Raw genomic sequence first — 20,389 nt, 5'->3', positions numbered from 1 at the left:
TGCAATAAACTTCTGCACCCTGTCTGCTATGAAGGTATCGCAATTCATCATTAACACCGTTCGCTGGACTTCATCATCTTAGCTTGAGCATGTATATGACCACGCAGGCTGAAGGTCAGCGTGCCTAAGACGCGGTGATCTGATGACACGAGATGAAAGTTCTACGGAGGATGGGGGAACGAGAAGAACCAATTGGGGTATGTCCGCCGGATTGATGGCCTCCGACCACACACCTGCAAGCGTTATATACGGCACGATGTTCCTGGTTGGTGGCGCATCTATACACGTGATCGTCTTGTTTCACCACGCTCCACGGTATGTTGCCGTGATGGGTACTTCTGATTCCACGTGGCTCCAAGTATACAACTGCTGACCTCACATGTACTCAGTGTTCGCTTATTCCCATGGCAGCACAAAACTGTGCTTAGACTTTTATGTGTTCTTGTACGTGAACCGACACTATGGAGCATCACGTCGCTGTGAAACGTTTTTCTTATCTTCTGACCGAATCTCAGTTGTCGCCGCGGTATATCATCTTTGGCGGCTCGCTTTGCAGAGACCTCGTTTTCCTTCCATTTTCATCGCTGAGCCCACTTTCTCTTGAAAATAGTTAAGGTAGCGAATACCCTTCGCATTGCCATATATTTTCTGTGGGCTCTTTGTTTCTCTGTCTCTACCCTAGGCCGGCATGGATGTGCTAGTCTGGATCCACGGTGGGTTTCTCCAGCTGGGTTCCGGCAACCAGCCCGGCCTGAGTCCTTCAGGGCGTTTGGCGAGAGGCACAAACGTCGTACTCGTCAGCTTCAACTACCGCCTCGGGCCGCTGGGGTTCCTCGCCCTGGCTGCGCTGGGGACCGAAGTCAACCACGGCCTCTGGGATGCCGCGCTGGCCCTCACCTGGGTCCGCGACAACATTCGTTCCCTCGGAGGGGACCCTGAGAAGGTGAACGTGTGCTCCCCTCAAGCTAGCACTTCTATTTGCTGACCTTGTCTACTTGAGAACTCGTATGCGCTGGCAGGATAACTTCGAATTACTTTGTAGCGTGTGGGATTAATTAAAGAAGCACGTCTTTGGACTCGCGCCGCAGTCCTCAGATGAGGTAATATTGCACTCGATACTAGGTATATTTTTTATATACTTACTATGTTTATTGGTGAAAGAGAAAGTTGTGAATACAAATAAAGGCTGGAGATAAAATATGCTCATGAGTCATGTAGATTCTACGCTTGATTGCATGGAGGGCGAATGCATTCCACTGTAAAATTTTATTATTAATCTGAACTCAAGCACAAGGATGCTACTTGCTCTTTTTGTGGAATATATTTGTTTCAGAAATGAGTTTAGGCGAGCAATCTCTAACTTTTTCTTGGAACTTTTCCTTCTCTAATTTGTTGCACTTTGAAGCACCCAAAATAACTTTCAAGTGTCGATACTTCGCACTGCAGCTAACTTCGCATGCTGGTTTGAAATCCTTCGTCTCCTTCAATAGAGTACAATAGTCTGTTTTGCTGTCTGTGCATTTGTCGCGTTAACGAACTGATAAGCTTATATACGCAATATTCAGTAAAACATCCTAACTTTGCGCTCTTCTGAACTTCTCAAACTTCATTTACTTACACCTCAGGTGACGGTGGTGGGGACGGACGCGGGCGCCTCACTGGCACTAGCGATTTTGGCAGCGGGGCCCCAGGCTGGCTGGGGCCGTCTCTTCCGAGCTGCCTGGCTTGATGGTCCCTCTTCTGTACTGAACAGAACGTACGCACAGGTAATGACGATTTCACTGCGTAGTGCCACTGATGACGCAATAAAGAAATAAACAATATGCCCGCTCGATGTTCTCTGAGTATACCGTGATGATAGTGCGCGTTGAAATGTTTCAAATGCCTTGTCTGAAAAAAAAAATCGAAGAAAGATTTTCCTGTCCAAACGAAATGGCATCGCTCTTCTCAGCAGTTGAAAAAGAAACCTTTAGCATTTTTCTATTATTATTATGGTACAAGGGATGGCATGCTTGTAGTGAACCAAGACACGAATGATGTTGCCCTGAAATTTGACATCCATTGGACCATGGTTTTCCTGAACCCACTTGAACTCCTTTAAGCTCTATCAGCTAACTTAAGCGTCACGCGAAGTAGCGAAGTTGACTCCGAAAAGCTTGATGCAAGAACCTTGCTTACTGTTTTAGTCATTATTCACTATAATTTCAATCTACCGCTGAAGATTACTGTATGAACTAGCCGCCTATGACGTACTTTTTTTTTCACCACTACCTTCCCTAACGCATTCGGGCATTGAAGGTATCAAAATAAATACATAAAGAAATAAGTTTACTTGCATGGATACCACGTGTTTCTTCATTTTCTGTAGATGCATTCACATGCGAGATTTTAAAACTTGCCAATGGAAAATTTCGGGGTTTTATGAGCTGGAATTCATGCCTACCAGGAGATTACAGTATAACTGAAGCTAATATCCTTCTAAATATTTCGACTGTAGCACATTATTATATTGCATAGTTGCAGCGTGGTCGCGCTGAAGAATTGTGCATTTAGGAGAGATTCTTCAATCAACCTCATTCTTTAGATACGTGCCCTAAAATAGTCCTGCGCAGTAATGTTATTTACGAAGTAAGCCACTTTCGCGCAATGCAGCAAAGAAAGGCTTCATTCCAGCGTATTTGTCATCATGTTAGGGGTAAAATAATTTTTGCTTGCAGAAAGGCGTTTGTCTGAAAATGTCCGCTAAAGAATTAATTCTATGCTGTTCAGCTTCCATTATAAATTATATATGCCATTAAATATATGCCAATCTATTCAGCATAGATTCGGTATTTACTAAACCACAAATTTTGTTATTCGCACCAGAAATATTGGCCTATGTATGTTATGCGAAGCCATTGCCTAACTCATCTAGTTCGCTGTGGCAGTTCTTACAAATTTTATGCCAAAAACACTTCTTCGTATGGATTCACTGCCTAAGGAAATTACAAATCTTTTACTGGCTCTAAGTCATATCATTTCTTTTTTTTTTAGTGTCGTATTCTGTTCGTTTTCCGAGTATTGTGCTACAATGTGTGACAATTGAAAGGGAAAGTTGTCATCCACACGAATATAGCACATAGGTTTTGCAGAAAGCAAGTTTTGCAGGCCAGGAAAATTTTGTCCTGGTCCGGCACCAGTCCCGGCCAATCCGGGTCGCTGAATAAACAATGGTCTCAGCATCAGGCTGCTGCGCTTGGGAAACAGGGTTGAAAATAACCGTTGGACTAACTTGGGTCAGTGGTTATTTGGCATGTGTACCTACCTGTCGCACTTCAAAGACCTTCTTTTACGCCGACAAGGGTAATCGTGGATGCGGAACTGTGTATGCGCCATAGGATATTTACCGCTTTGCAATGAATCTCGTTGACGCAACCTTCATGGAATACACCGATTGTCTCGAACTGTCATCTCCACAGGCTCGATTCTACACTGAAGCTGCAGGTACCACAACATTTCTTCCGCCATGGTGGAACGTTACTGTACCACCACTGATCTGGGTTCGCTTTTACGAAAGCTCACTCATTACTTATTGGAATGTACGACACACTTATCTGTGGCTCATGCAACCCCGAAGAGACGATCGAACACGTGTTGTGTTTTTGTGATCATTGTGACGTTTAACGCTACGCTTTTCTGAGTGTGTTAAATCGATTACATAACGGACCATTCTCAGAGACAAAGTTGCTTTGATCATGGCGCCATGCATCGTAGACTTACAATACGCGTGGGCATTGCTAGGGTTCATGAAATCGACTGGCATCAAGGACCGATTGTAGGCGTGATGTTATAGAGAACCGCACGTGCTCGCATCAATAGTACCTTTCTCCCTCCCTCTCAGCTCTTTCAGTTAAACGACTAAACCCTTCTCCTCACGCAGAGAAGCAAACAGGAAGCCCGTCTGATTGACCTCCCTAACTTTTTTCCTTCTTTTCCTCTTCCTCCTCCTCCTCCTCCTCCTCCTCCTCTTTGACACCGATTTGGAGCACTCGGTGTTTTACATTGGGAACGCGCTGCTTTTCATTGAACCTGGCTGATGCCAACTTTAGACGCTCGGTACGAGCCAGTAAGTGTGTGCTGCACTTCTGTGGACCGCTCTGGCGCCTGCTTGGGTGGGTCACTGGGTATCCACCACTGGGTACGTGCCCGCTCTTTAACCAATCACTTAGACACCAACTCGGGTCAATATGGGTCACTTACTACGTGCTGCTATTTAATGACAAATATCATACTAAATTGTTTCGCTGCTGGCACGGAATCTAACCTGGGTCGTATGTATTCATACAAACTTGTCTGACTGTATATTCACACATTCGACACACGTGGACTTGGCGCCGGCACCGCCGAATGACTCAGCATATTCTGCGGGAAGCGCGAGAGATGAATCCGGTTGCATAAACAATTCGTACGTCATGCGTCTCTGCGGCGGCAATACGATGCCCTGCCAAATTTTTTTTTTCAATGCTAATTACACTAACGTTGACATTCCTCGTGAGATGGATTCGGTCAAGTTTTTTTTTTTTCTGCTTCATTCTCTCAGAGCGGAGCCGAACTCGGTGTTACATTGGGGAAACGACCATAACGTATTACCCGTTTTGAAGCAGCAGAAGCTTTATGTGGGCGAGTTGGTTTAACATACTTCAAGAAAAGAAGAAATCCTGTTTCTTCAAATAAACGTTTAGTTGGAAGTTAGCGCCTGTCCGTCATACCTGCTCTTCTTTTAGTCCTCGTCTTTGTAGCGCTCATTTCTTTTCTTGAAGTACTACCCGTTTCTTTTTTTTCTGGCATCGAACTGCTCAACCAATTTGTATTAGTTTTTTTTTCCTCCACGATGTACGATAAATCTTGAGCAAATCTCAAGTATTTTGCCACTATATTCCACATGTGCAGTAATGCCTTCGATTTCTAAATTCACCCTACGTTACTTACTCAACGCAGGTTGCCAAGCACAACAAGGCATTTTTTCAGCAGCGCTCGGGCTGCACAAATGCCACGTGCCTGCGAGCACTGAGCGGTCATGACGTCATCAAGGCCCATTTGGGTAAAGACGACCCATCTTTCAGGATCAGGGACCAGAACGACCTGCCCATTCAGGGGATATTTCCGGAGCAGTTCCTCGTCGTCGACGGTGAGCCAGTAGAGACGATTTCTTTCGCTGCCGTGTGCATTGCATTGCCTCGATGTATTCTGATCGAACGGGAACGGCGTGGCTGGACATTGCCTGCGCGTCCGACGCTCAACATTTGCTAAACGACTTGCCACTCTAGCGATCCCTGATATATTTATTCCGTTCTCGCGGCAGCCATTTTTCAGCGTGTGCATTGCAAGCACATCACGTATTTTGGCCAACGCGGGACGCCTTAGGTATATGTGAATTTAGAGAAATACTAGCAGCGTAAATGATCAACCCCTGCCTCGCCAGTACGAAAGTGTTGTCACGCGATGAACAGGGCTTACACTTTGTTTTATAAGGATTCGGGAACAGCAACAACACAGTGGAAAGCTTCAATTTATGCTTTTCTTTTGAACGAGTTTCGCTTAATAGCGGAGCTTATCCTTTGGTAAGGTTCACCGCGCTTTTTATGATTCAGAAAAAGCAGTTAAATTTACCCCAGATTTAGAAGAAGAGTAGCTGGCAGTGCCGCCAAAACTCAGTTTAATAATTATTTCTGGAAGTTTGGTGGCGAGAGCTTATCTTGTTTTAAAAGAGGCCTTGCGCCACTTTCTTTAACAATGCTACTGAGTGTATTGGCACCGAATCGCGGGACCTTTTAAAAAGGCTCCAAAAACAAGAAATCAAGATTTTGCATGAAAGCGTAGTAATTGGCAATCAAGGATTACCCTTGAACTTCCTTTGCGCTCCCGCACATTTTTCCGCTCCATGAGCGCCAAGTCTACGGAAGAGAGCGTCGTTACCCGCGTGCTCCGTTCTTTACACGTCGCCACAAAGTTGGGACTTGTTTCTGTTTTATTGGCGTACACTAGCTAAAGTGGAATGTGCTCGCGTAGAACAAACACACACGTGAAATACCTAACAAAGCAAACAGGAAACACATGAAAAGCGAAAAAGAAAAACGTTTGCACGAGGGCCGATCAAAATTCAACGTAGAGAGTGCTCTTTTCAGTACCGCAACTCTTCCTTACTAAGGGCCTCGTACGAAGTGATTTTCTTCCTCTCTTTCATTGTGTTTCATGTTTGGTTTGCTTCTTTCTTTTTTCACGAACGTGTTTATTCTACGTGACATGACTTTTGTTGCACTCAGCTGGTTACTGCTGTGCACTGTTCTTGTTCGGTTTACAGTCCGGAGCATGTTTCCGAGCAATGTCGTAAGTCTGTGTCAGCGAACTTGAGCGATGTAAGTTGATTGTTTTATTTTTGCGGCTATAAGTACACCTATTGTGAGAGAAAAAGTATAACTGGTCGATAAGGAGGGTCAACGACACATTTCTTTTTCCTCCTCATTAGGCACATTACTTACGAAGCCACCACTGGAAATGATCGAAGGCAATTCCAAGTGTGACATCCCTATATTGATCGGTAAGAGATCCATTTTTGATGAACGTTGCGTTAAAGAGTGGAATATTGTAAACATGTTGTGCTAGCTGTGTGGTACTTAACTTAAGCTGTGTGGTACGATATCTTAGGACTCAAATATGTTTGGAATAAAAGAAACATACGTGTTCGAAGGGAGCACCATATATTATACCAGCAATTTAACTTTCATTGCTAAATCGGAAAGTTGTGAATATTGTATTAAGACGGTGATTAAGATATTTACTTAGGGTAAGCTAAGTTACATTTGTATAGTATTGGACATACACTCCGTAACGATTGCGAAGCCTACAAAAAGGAAAACTGGACTATACAGAACAAACCATGTTCTCGATCATCGAAAGAAACGAACCGTTTTTATGAGATAATTTCAGCTTAAATATAGTTCGTCCAACGCCGGCAGCCTTTTCAATCTGCCATTGTCTTTGTTTATGTTTTTATATTTCTAATAGTTTGACTTATATGTGTTTTCAGGGTCATCGTCTCAAGCAGTTGACATATGGCCGGGGCCAGACGACTTGAGCCACTGGTCTTGGAACCAGTACAAGAAATACGTTACTACGAGTCTCGACAGCTTTGGTTCGGGTATCACGCAAATGGCGCTTCAGCTGTACAACATTACGAATGCTACAGGTAACTTCGACAAATGCTTTATTACGAAACTATACTTTCCCTCCACTTCTGCTTCTACTTCTCCACGTTGGGCGGTCCATCGCTTCAGCACAAGGTGGGCGCCTACAACACCCAGCCCGCACAAGGCTAGGAGCCGCCGACGCACCTAGACTCTGGTCCTAACGCAGATAGCGGTCGTGTGAACTTAAGATACGGCCGCGAGACCAAGCGAAGCCACCACATGCGCTGCTGCAGCCGGAGTAAAACGCCCCTCCCCCCCCCCCCCCTCCCTATTGCCCGGTGCTTCGCAACGTTACGTTGCGTGCCACGGAATGGTACGCCCACACTAGCGACAAAAACGCGCGCGACACGCCGCACGCGCCAAGCGCCCGCGCGGCAGACGCGTGCGGGCAAGTCCACAGTCGCGTTTTGCGGCACGCGGCAGCGGCCCGTGGAGTCCCGCGTTGTCTCGTTCCATTCGATACTTCTCGCGACAACGCGCTCTCCGTTCTGCCCATTTCGTCTTCCATCGGAAGTGTGTGTGTTTTTTTGCGCCACTGCCGGCCACGCTCAGGCATGTCGGATACGGACGAGAAGCTACTGGTGACTGTGAACACTATAATACTTGTTTGTTCTTTACTTGTGCGACGCCGACGTGCCAGACAGCGGACGAGAAAGTTTTGAGTGCGGTACAGGGACACTGAGGGCCAGGCGCACACTCTGCTTCCCCACCTTCAACAATTACTCACCTGTCATGCCAAACTGCTGTCCATAATGTGCCAGCGGTTGGCGCGCAGCTCCTTGTCCGACGCTCGATTTATCATAGAGGTACGCATATCCGCGAACGGTTTCCGAAAACGCCTCCATTGCGAGGCGAATTCTTCGTCGACGCCTCAGTGGCGGTGTGGTAAGGCTTAACAAAAACAGCCCCCTTGACTGGAAATGGCCTCTGAGATTTTACGGCGCGCGTGTCACTGTTCAGTCTCAGAGCCCATAGGTTATGATTCTTTGCTTATGCGACAGGTGGCGCCACAACAGCGCGGCTCGTAAAGCGGCTCGCTTCTGATTGGTGGACGTTTCGCGTCTGCCGCGAAAAATGGGTCTCGCACCCATTTGCGCGTTTGCCGCGCGTTGCTGCCGCTTTTCGTGAATCTTGCCGCGCGCGACAGCATCGCTCGCCGCGCGCGTTGTGTCGCGCGCGTTTTTGTCGCTAGTGTGGACGTACCTGAAGACGGCGGGCTTCCACTCCGCCTCCATCCCTTTCGCACGAGATTCAGCCGCGATCGTCGTCTGCTCTCGCGGTAATTGCTATCGCAGCAATAAAGAACACGGAACCAGAGACGCAATTTCACGCAAAATTACGGTCGACGAGGTGAGCCTTTAATCCAAACTTCTCCTTCCGCGAGCGAAGAGCCGCGCTTCCGGCGTTCGTGTCATTTACGGTCTTACTTAACCAAGAGGAAGGCCATAACCAGAAGAAGAAACACGGAAAGGTTTTAGCGGAAGCGAAATTGTATCGCGTCATCACGGTGAGATGGAGAGCATTAGTTCGCTGTAATTACTGCCGCGCTTGGAAGAGGCGAGCGGCGAAGCTTATTCGCGGCAACAAAGGGCTGACGAATGCCCGAAATTCCGCGAGGAAGCGCGCCCGGCGACGAACACGGCAGGGGGCACTCGTCGTTCGGATTCGCAAAACAAGTTCCCCTTGATTGCGGGCGGACGGTCCAGAGAGCGCATTACACCTCCCCTCCCTCAACCACTTCTATAATGCCTTCGGTTCAGAGCCTTTCATTCAGTGAGCGCGCTGCCCTGGCACTCAAGTGAGCGAAAGAAGCGAGGGAAAGTTTTCCCACTTCTAATGCATATTTTTTTTTTTCTTTCTGTTTTCGGCTGAGCGTGTGCTCGGCTCGCTGCTTTCAGGATTTCTTTTGGGCGCGCAGGGCGTGGAAGTTTTCTTTTCGAAACGTTTAAACAGACAGAAGGGTGGCAGGGAGATTTACGCGCAACAAAAGTAGCCGGCCGCTGATGAAAGTTGTCCGTGATGTTAGCGGGGGAAAAAAAGAGTGTGAAAGAGAGAGCGAGAGAGAACAACGCAAAACGAGTAAACACGCTTTTCTGGCATGTGGTGAAAGTAAGTACACTTCTATGATGAAAACATTTCAGCGTGTTAATTCTCGAGCTGCAAGCGTTAGCAAATATAAACGAGTTGTTCATAATTGGGTGCTGCACTGCGTGCATTGCTGTGCATCCTTACTGTGCCACTGATATTTTTAGCCTCAAGAGCGACGCAGATGCCCCCCTATTTGAAAAAAAAATGTAGAGGTGCAATAGAATGCGAACGCCTCCAAATGTGCCATATAAGAAACTGCCCCAAGTCTCTAATCAAAACGATAATTATTTTTTGGTAATCAGTCACCTGATAGTGACATATTAGCCGCAAAGTGAGTCAGCAGCGCCGAAGAACCTATGTGCGAAAACACCATGTTTGCTACGCTCGTAGCGATTTTATCAAAAACATGTCTGACAAATATACAATATACAAAGACGTATTTACCGATGCCGCTAACTACGCCAAGGGTGAAGCACGCCCTCGTACGTGGAACATTACTTTTATAAGATGTTTGTCAGCAGTAACGGTTATATAAACGCTGGTGCACTGCAATGAAATATTTTCGAACATATCAGACGGACACGGCTTTCTTTAAATGTTGTCTTTATTTCTGTCTCCATTATATTCACAAGAAAAACTTACGGATCGATTCGTTCAGGGAGGCGTACTTGGCCGTGAACATGTCGTTCGCCAATGTTTTTTTATGTTCTCTTAAATATTACAGGGCAAACATAGCACCTACAGAGCTGGTACCACTATTTCGTCATATAGCTTAATTAGTGTTCTAGAACACAGCGTGTGGTGAGGAAAGGCAGTCAAGTAGTTTGGGATTACTGTGAGTTCTTAAAAGATACTTAGCTTTTTACCGTAAGGACTAGAGTAGGAAGATTCCGATCCAATGGCAGTTAAAATATAATAGAGGCTTCACGCGCGAATGGCAGCTTTCTTTTTTTTTTAAACAAAACATATCGAGCTCATGAGGGGGAAAACAAGTCTTGTAGCATCTGCAATTTTTAGGGATCTGTTAATGAAACTAAATGGAGATGTGAGTACACACGTACAAACATACGCATTTTTGTATGTACTCAGGTTGATGCTAGAGTGCACTCTGCATAAATGCGGAAGGACAAACTGAGACAAATAATGACTAGACCAGATTTAGCTAGGCTTAACGCAAATCCCCTAAGTCTTAGACACAGAATGGTTACTGTTAATGCGTTACTTAGCGGCTCATTTGATTCCGTACTCTCACCGCTATGCGCCAATCTTTGTTCTAAACGGAACACTCGATCCATGTCGCAACGTCTGCGCGAATCAGCCATTGTTTTATTCAGAGCGCATAATGTTGATTGGAAAGGAAGCGACGTGTAGTCCAGGACGGCAAAAAATTAGGTGGGGCGACGCAATATGGAAACTTGCTGCGGTAATTTGAAATCACAAAGCGCAAGACAGGGGCAATTGGAGTTTGGTAGAAGAGGCTTTCTTCCTTCAGGGGACATAAAATTAGGCTGCTGCTGCTGTTGCTGCTAATGACGATGACGCTGTTGGGTGTGCATTCGCAGACTTGGGCATCACGCCAGAGCTGGTGTACACTACAATGGTGACAGACCTTCGAGTTGCCTGTCCACTGGCGAACATGGCCTCGAACTTGGCGACGGCGTTCCAGTCGCCCGTCTACCGATACGTATCTGAAATCCACCCGTCCAAGCCGGTAAGACAATTGTTCGTTAAGTTTGCCTAACCTTTATAGAAGGGACAACCCGAAATGTACAAATATCGCGAAAGCGGCACTACAAGGCGAATGAGGCGAGGTCGGAAGAGCGTGAATAATAGCGCAAACGCCTTTTTTATTTTAAAAAAAATACTATTTTTTATATATAGCTGGCTGAGTAGCCCCTACAGCGCCAATCTAACGGGAATCCGCAGAGATGCAAAGACTGGGCAATATATTTCCTTCTCTTCTGTTTTAAGTTTTTCCCTAGTGAGAGACTGAGGTAGAAATAACTGGGATACTTCCCTTCTCTCGGTTCTGCCGCAACAAATATATCAAATGATGATGAAAAATAACGCTTTATACTGGCCTAGGTGAGACGTTTAATAATGGAGATAATAATGCATCGGCTTCGACTGGAAATGACATCTAAAAATAGCTTTTTGTACAGCCTCGATTGTTTCAACAGTTCTGTTTCACTGTGCCGAATCCGCTCTATGGCAATATGTATATTTTAACAGACCTGCCACCCATTTGTGGACCGTATATCTGCGTTCTTCTAGTTTTCTTTTGTGCGTGTTTCGCTTTGTGCTTGTCGTAATGTATGCTCTTGTTTGTGTAGTTTTCTTTTGTGGCTTTAGGTAAGTATAATGAAGTCGTTACGGTAACATGATTATTCTGTACAATAATTTCTAGCCTTGGGCACCAGCCGCCCTGTCAAGCCACAGTACTTAGCCGCTTTAATGCCGCTGCTCATTTCTGATCGCCCAAGGAGAATAAACTGACTTAGCTGCCTTGATTTGAATACGCGGCAACACTTCTGAATTCGGCTGTGGACAGGACATTCAGAATATTTACCACGTATTTCTTGAGTGCACATTGTACTCCATAGGCGAACAGCATTAAGAAATAAGCAATGACTCCACAGGTACCCCTTTATTGTAAGTTAGATAATTCGATCGTGGAGAACGAAAGATTGGCCGCAGAAGGCGAACGTCGTCACGAAATGCACTTTACTTGATACGAGACCAGATTAGTGTTCGTGGTAAGTGAGGCGATAAAGTTATGCAGTGGCGAATTTAGATTCTATGTCTTGATTTAGCGTAACTCAGTTTGAGTATCAAGGAAAAACGACAGACAGGTGACGACAGGATGAGTGCTATCCTGTCACATGTCCGAACTTTTTGCTTCACACACAAACTAAGGGCGCTATAACGTAAAGCCATTCCAGATTTTTCTATTCCAGTTCAGAACTCAGCCCTCCGCGATTGGTCAGAAAATTTTCAGGCCCCTCCCACTTCACCTGTCTTTCACGCGGCGTCACAAAAACCCCGAAGACGCTCCATCTGATATCATGTGCACATTCACTACTCACGATTAGGCGGAACGAAAGAAAAATAATTATTTCTGAGTGGACATCTTTTTCTATATTAGCCGTTTTCTATTTGTCAAACATTTTCGGGTTGCGCCCAGTTCGCCTGTCTGTCACGCGATGTCACAAAACCGCGAAAACCCACTGCATCAAAACAATGTGTACGCTTTAAACACGCATTATTATGCAGAATAAAACTTTCTTTAAATAGCCGAAGAATGCCCCGTTCTGACAGGAATAGAAGATGGCTGCCCGCCGATCGCTCTGGTTACTCGGAGGTGCTGGGAAGAATATATGTATTGCCGTATAATAAAAGTTTTTCGGCGCAGATAACGTTATCTAGCTCATTCCCCATGTATACAACATCGCTCTGCCAAGCCTTCTTTGCTGAGCATCGATTTCAGCGACATTGTTAAGCCTCCGTTGCACGCCGCTTTGATTTTCGACCAGCCACCACAAGCTCAGTAAGGGGAAGCGGACCAATCGCAGACGTCAACACCGCCCTCCTTATCTGGTTATCTACTTTCACTGTACTGGCTCAGCTCAATCGAAACCCTGCCCATTTGAGCTTACTCACTCTAGGCAATACTATTCGCTTTGAAAGGAAAAATGTGCCCTGCTATAAATGAGGTGCGCGTTTGATTGAGCTTTTCAAACAACGTTGCGGGTAACCGCCCGATGCTTGCATCGGTGGTTACGTAAATTTGACGTTAGCACATTGGAATAAAAACAGACTGGAATAGTTTTACTTGATAGGGCCCTGAGTTGCGCTAAAGCAAGACAAGAATATAATGCACCAACTCGCCCATAAAGCCATACTTCTGGGCTTCATTAGATTCTGTATTTTGGGCGTAGCTCGAAATCAGCTGTGCGCTTTCTCGTGCCTTCAGTTTTCGTCATTTAGGGACTCCTTCACCAAAGGTCAAACACTGCAGTGCTTAAGTTGCCTTTGTGTAGCAGCGTGGACAGCAGTTACATTTTGTTCAACCTTATGATTATGCAGCCCTATGTATATAATCAAAATATTTAGGTATTTCTCTTATCTGAAGCTCTTGTTTGCGTAGACCCTCTGACAACTTGAATCGTTGGTTTTAAGATTTTCTAAATACAAATGTGCAATGAGGTACATTGCACTCTCAATGTTTCCAGTATTGTATGTCTAATTGTGGTGTTCTGTGGATTAGCATTACTCGGGCCTTATCTCCTTAGAAAACCTTATGTGTTCTCTGTCAATGCCTGTTGCTACGTAAATAAGCTTTCAGCCAAGGCGCCCTCACGGACCGCTTCAATCATATGAAGCTAACAGATAATGAAGTCAAGGAAAGCATAAGATAAATGACTAGATTTTAATCTCAAGGTCAAAATGATAGCTAAAGGAAAAGAAAGTCAGCGAAGAAACAACTGGCGGCAGGTGTGATGCGAATCCACGTCTTGATGCGTCTTGATGCACGCGTGTTTGCGAAACCACGCGTGCAATGCTTTCACGAATGGAGCTATCACAGCACCGTTTCCCCCGTACACTTTCTTGAGGAATATACGTGTACGATATATCTAGCAGCAGAAGCTTAATGGGGGCGAGGTGGTTTAACATACTTGAAGAAAAGAAATGAACGCTACAAAGACGCGGACTTGGAAGTTAGTGCCTGTCCGTCATACATGTTCTTCTCTTCGTCATCATCATCATCAGCCTGGTTGCGCCCATTGCAGGGCAAAGGCCCCTCCCATACTTCTCTAACAACCTTGGTCGTGTACTATTTGTGGCCATGTCGTCCCTGCAAATTTCTTAATCTCATCCACCCACCTAACTTTCTACCGCCCCCTGCTACACTTCCCTTCCCTTGGAATCCAGTCTGTAACCTTTAATGACCATCGGTTATCTTCCCTCCTCATTACATGTCCTGTCCATGCCCGTTTCTTTTTCTTGATTTCAACTAAGATGTCATTAACTCGCGTTTGTTCCCTCACCCTTCTCTTAGTATTCTCTTAGACCGCGTCTTTGTAGCGCTCATTTCTTTTCTTCATGATATATCTAGGCCTAGGATTGTTAGTCCGCGCCACAATTTATGACCTTGGCGATGGAAGCAGCACATCCTTGACGACGCAAGGCGTCATGACGTAAGTAAACTTTTAGGGAAATCAACTGGCCTATAAACGCTCACATGATGTGTCTGAATGCATTAAAGCTGCAGGGTTTGAGATCCTTGTTGTGTGATGGCCAGCAAGGTTAGAAGTTGTGGGACTAGCTAAAACTCCAAGGTCCGGATCTAGTACGCCTATAATATAAAAGAAAGTGGATGAGAAAACAGCGCCGCGATGGCTCAATCGGTAAGAGCTTCGAACGCGTTATGCGAAGACGTGGTTTCCTATCCCAGCATGCCGGCATTTCCTTTTTCGTAGACTTTCATTCTGCTTTACACATCAGTTGTACATTTCAGTTATAAACAAGTAATTCACCCTATGCTTTCTTTGATATCATTGTCTCTTGGCTTCTTATGATTCTGGCTTACGAAAATCATGTCCCTCTGTTCTCCTTTTTAATGGATAGCTTGTCGTTCATAGACATCTCGTGGTCAATTAGGTAACGTTTGTCTCCTATCAGAAATCTGGCGAAGTGCGCTTGCTTGTAATATAGTTGCGCACATGCACAGCTGCATTGACGCGAGGACGAAGAGCAGTGTCTTGTTTTTCGGCCATGCTACGTCTCCGCAGTAGCCCAGCAAGTCTCTAAAACTCTTCCTAACTGACAGTTCAGTTCCTTTCAAATTATAGTAAATACTACAAGAATTGTCATTGAAGTTGTCACCAGACCCCTGTCTTGCGCGCAGGATAGTGAAACCACCTCAGAACAATAAGAGCGGCCAAAAGGACTAGCTTCAAAGGACTTCAACGCTGTTAAACCTGCAGTGATCACTCATATGAAGTAGTGCTAGGCAATTATGAGTGTGGCGAGAGTGTCGCACCCTTTGAGGTTAGTTGAGTGATTTTCAATTGCATCGTCTCTCCTACCCTATTTTCAACCACAGGTGAAAATACTGGGCCACGAGGCTCCGTACAGTCTGCACCCGTGGACGCTCGTGGCATTCTTCGACCTCCAGGGTCACTTTCTGGAAGGAGGCGATGGCGGCGGCAGTCCTCAAGAAGAGCCAGATCTGGCTCTTCGCGATGCTGTCCAAGAGATGGCGCTGCGATTTGTGCGCTCGGGCGGCCGCTCAGTGCCCGTGGCGGACTGGATGAGGTATCCGAAGACGGTAGCCCTACTTCGGGGTGCCAATGCCACGTGGGAGGTAGTGCCGACCACTTCGTACAAGAAGACCGAGTGCAAATTCTGGACCTCCGAGGGACTGACCCAGTACGCCTGGATTAGCTAAGCGCTCGCGCAGGGCACTGCACTATGTACACCGTCCGGAGATTCATTTATTAGTCGATCGGTCTGCTACATGACGCCGGTCATTTTCTGTACAGGCTTGCGTGCTTGTTCCCTTTCCGAATGTCCTTGCGCTTTGGCGAACGGCATTATGACTTGTAGAAATACCACACGATGCAAGGGGTAGAAGCCACGTCATGGCGATGAAACATGTCTGCATGATTTTTGTTGCAGTGACAAAAAAATTTCCTGCTCTTCGCAGAAGAGGCCCCTCGTCGTGAGATGAAGGATTTGTGGCATGTTAAGAAGTGAAGAACACTTTTCGATTTGCATCAACACCCCTGTTAGTTGGGTCTATAAAAATGCCACATCAGAGTTAACAACAGGGAGAATCAATGGCAAGCGGCAAGCAATGTTGCATTTTATGGGTTTTGCTCTTTTACAGTTCTCACGATGTTAGAACAGTGTTTTTTGAAGCAGCATCGCGTTAATTCCTACTCTTTCATAGTGATCAAGTGGATAAGCGAGGAAACGCGTTCATTACGGTGCCACGATTGCTTACGTGCCGAGAGCCACTTTTGTTGCCTTGGGCAAGGCAACAGGTTCAGCGCCAAACGCCGAGAAGAAGAGATGACATACGTTGGGGAACAACTGGGCAAGCTGTTCAATATAAAAATAGTTGTCAGTCATGCGGTTCTACAGGTGAATGCTATACGAGAGAGTGCTACTTATGATTACTTGTAGGTATATGCGCTGACTCGCCGACTTCTGTGCTGTACAGTGACTGAAAACAGAACGTAATGGTCAACGACTCGCAGAAACCAAAGCGGATGCGAAGCGCGTCCGTCCTGAAGCCGCGTCAACAATGCACCTATTCCGCACAGTAGTGTTCTTTAGTAGCTTGAGTAGGTGACGTTTCTCATCTGGCAGTCACTTACTAAGCACATTTTGTCATAATAATCATGGTCAGTTTCTAAGATAAGGAATGATAAATTGCACGCTCATTGCTCGTGTAGGCAGACTGCTAGTCCACAGGCATGTAAAAGAAAATACCACACACATAAATTACGAGGTTTAGAGACTAGCTCAGTTCATCCGGAAAACTAGAAACAATGAAATGGAAAGTAAAATGAAAAGATCTCATCGGAAAGTATCGTTGCTGTCGTTCTATGACATGAATCATCACCTTTATGTGCTGGTTCGTACACTAAAGGAGAGGAGGACGAATTTAAGAAACTGTAAAAGCGGGCGGTAAAGATTGAGAAATTTGTTTCTTGACCAATAAGAAACAGAAACTTTATTTAGCAACAAAAAACAAATCCTTGCGTTTCTTAATTCAATCTGTGTCTTCTGTGCTCTCCACTACTCGTATAATAGCGTGAATTCGCACACTTCTGGCACACTGTTTGGAGTTGGTTACAAGTTCTCACGCGACCGACAAAGCCTACATGTTTCGTCGCCAAGGAAACTTATGTACAGTGCTTGTAAGTGACACTTGTGTCTATGCATGTCCATTGTAAAACAAATACATCACTTAAAGTCCAGTCGATGACATGGACGCCTCAAGAACCCAGTGACACCTTCAGTGAGTGATTGCGTCTGCGTGTGCGTGTGTGAAGACAGCGTGATTTGTGCCTTAGGCAGACTCTTCCTGGGAACTTTGCCGTTCGTGAACGTTTTTTGACGGCGTCAAGTACTGCTTCAACTTTTTGCGCCGCATCTTTCTGTGCTTCAGTTAAACGACCTCTTTATCGTACTTTCATCGTGCTAACCAGGTGTGCATCTTGCTGTGTTCTTGTGAGTGCGTTGTTATGTGTGGACATTTTTAGCCCACCGTGTCAGTGGTGTTTTCCTTTTTTTTTTCATCTGTATGCTTGAATGAATTATACATAACCCACCATTCAAAGTTTAGAGTTTATACACAAATACTTGCTGCAATCTCTTTCATCCAAAGGCCTTTCTGAGCATCAAACTATTCAGACAAAGCTTTCTCTAGTGAATTCAAGCTCGCCAACTGTGACTAACGGCAATGGAGAATAATCAGACCATAGTGGAGTTCCTCTTCTACGTAAACTTCTTATGCTCTCAGGCGTTGCATAATTATAGAGCAAGGCATTGTGCTTTCGATAATCAGATCATGTTTACAGAATTTCATTCATTCTTAATTATAACTGCGTTCCAACGTTATTTACTGTGCTAAATAATGCAAGGCAAACAAAAGTGCTATGCTCTAATTCCTGGAACTTAGGATTCTGATACTCGCATTGAACGTGTATAAAAATGGTGTATTCGGTGAGTGTGTGGTTAGATAAAGCAGTGATTTTGTTTCTATTTTTTACACTGGGCAATTGTTAGTTCATAAGGTAAGTTGCTATCAAGGTGCATTACCTCATCACTTCTGCTTTGAGATTGAGCGCGCTTTCTACAATGTACTTCGTTGAAGTGGTACTTGCTCTTGTGCACTGACTGTCAAAAATATCGGAGAGGTGCTTTGTGAAGACTTCTCATTTATATGTAATATTAGTATTAAAAGAAAATTAGTGCATACGTGTGTCCCACTTATTCGAGTAGGACACATACAGAATCCTCCATTTTGCCAAAATTTGTGCATTAGTGGTGCTTGCTACTAATGACGTAATAAAAACTCACAACCAGTATGGTGGTATAAAGAAGTGTCAACCGGAACCTAATTTAGAGAGTCTCAATGCAACTTGGAAATACTGCTTCAATGGGACATTTGTGGGAACTTTTGTTGCTGTGGTGTGGCTGCATAAGAAACAGGAGTGTGGATGTTGTACGTTGCTTTTCCACCTACATCTGATTTTACTCGCTGAATTTGCGTGATTGCGAAATAATTATATGCATAAGAGTGATGGGGAGATTGACGCGCTTAGTGATGGGTCAAACCACACCGCCTGATGGAATAATTTAGGTACCAAAAAAAAAATATTCAGGACTGCTCACGCGTCAACAGTCCTCTTTCCCAACTTGAAACACTCACTGAAATTGACGACAGTTCTTTTTAGCGGCTTCTACTTGTTTCAACAATTGTTCCTCGGCTGACAAATGTGTTGTTTCTGTATGTATGGCTTTGAATAAATATCCATTTGCTTATTTATAACTAGAACAGTACCTTTAATTTTTCGCATGTGTATTGAGCTGGCCATTAAGTGATATTTCCTATTAATTTGCCAGCTTATTTAAATGGTAGCTACTAATAATGCCTTAAAGTATGAATGAACTAAACCACTCAATAATTTATGTTCATTCAGCTCTGAGCAGACAGCTCTAGTTGAAATCTTTTGCGTCAAAGGAAACATGCACATGGAACTAGAGCAATGCAGAACATGTAACTGTCACAGAAGCATGTCGTGTCCCCTACGCGACGTTGTACACATTCGAACGGTGGTGTCGTGTACTTGTGTGATCCACAATACTCGCCAACTTATAGCACGACGTCGGCGCCTCTCCGGCCAACCAGCAAGGTCCGGATACAACGGTGCATTGCTCTCTCCTAAGGTTACATCTTTGCTGTCGGCTGACTCCGTCTTCTTGAGGGCCCTCTCCTCCTCCCTACGGCAATGCCCTCTCATTCTGTCAATGAAGAAAGTGCAGCCTGCCCCTTGAAAATTGAAAGGTGAGTGAGAATAAGCTGCTACATTTCAGAACTTCTACATGCCCTCGTCTTTCGCCAATGTAGGAAAAATAATTTCCACTGCAGCTAGTACCCTCACAGGCCTTCACATGATGATATTAACAGGGCCGATACGGCCTAAAATGGTATTGGCAATAGGGTTAACCCATGGTACTTTTGACTGGTGTCTACTGCGCTCCAACTTGGTTGTCACTGATGCGGAGTCTTCTCGTGATTGGAGGCAGAGTAGGCCTTTAGACGAACGCTCTGCTGCTCTCGGATCAATCGGATGAGCCACGCGATCGCGTTTTCTGTCGGACTTCTGCAAGCTCGAATATGAGAGCACCTTAAAGGTGAGCGCGGCGCCTTGAATAACAAGAGAAGTGTGTGCCGATCACTCTACTTCGCCCACGTGATTTACAACTGCACCGCGAGAGCGCTCTAGAACGACCGAAAGCGACCAGTCGAAGCTGCCATTAGGCTTATGCTCCGCCTGATCCCTATGCCTCTGAGACCTGGAGTCATTTTCATAGGCTGCAAGAAATGAACGGTAAGCAGCACTTATTGGTGTCACAATCAGCAAAACCTTGTACGCAAAACAGTTACTTTTGATGATAAGGAAAATGCGTTTTTCACTAACCCGTCATTTTAACCATGCATATAATTTCTGTGGGAACAAAATTTGTCAAAAATAAGATATCGATTATGATAGCTGCTTTTGTGGCCGTCCCAGATCGGAGCTTATATATATCAAAAGTGAAAGGCCGTGCTTACTCCGGAAGTTACACACCACACAATCATATACGCTCAACTGCAGAAATGCCAGTGCATACACGTTTGTGTGTACAGATGCACAATACGCAGCTGCAATTCGCGGAGAACGGTTTTGGAAACTTTTTCTTTGACAGGCCCCAAGTCACGTCCTACAACACTCCAATTTGTGTGAAAAGCGGATAATGGTGATCATAGCAAAAGTAGTAGCTTGCCCTGATCT

At 45.2% G+C, this 20,389-nt stretch overlaps 1 protein-coding gene across 1 annotated transcript in view; it reads left to right on the top strand.

The window, feature by feature from the left end:
* LOC135913972 (para-nitrobenzyl esterase-like) overlaps positions 1-18,867 on the top strand; it is an 85,355-nt gene extending 66,488 nt beyond the window's left edge. Inside the window, exons 4-10 of the mRNA XM_065446681.1 lie at positions 683-943; positions 1,626-1,766; positions 4,978-5,167; positions 6,506-6,577; positions 7,067-7,225; positions 10,877-11,025; positions 15,421-18,867. Coding sequence (XP_065302753.1) covers positions 683-943; positions 1,626-1,766; positions 4,978-5,167; positions 6,506-6,577; positions 7,067-7,225; positions 10,877-11,025; positions 15,421-15,765 — 1,317 coding nt within the window. The 3' untranslated portion in view covers positions 15,766-18,867. The remainder of the gene's footprint in view (positions 1-682; positions 944-1,625; positions 1,767-4,977; positions 5,168-6,505; positions 6,578-7,066; positions 7,226-10,876; positions 11,026-15,420) is intronic.
* Positions 18,868-20,389: the final 1,522 nt, after the last annotated feature.

The sequence above is a fragment of the Dermacentor albipictus genome, chromosome 3 (genome assembly GCF_038994185.2).
Source record: "Dermacentor albipictus isolate Rhodes 1998 colony chromosome 3, USDA_Dalb.pri_finalv2, whole genome shotgun sequence".
Taxonomy (NCBI): Eukaryota; Metazoa; Arthropoda; class Arachnida; order Ixodida; family Ixodidae; genus Dermacentor; species Dermacentor albipictus.
This window is presented reverse-complemented; position numbering and strand designations above follow the sequence as displayed.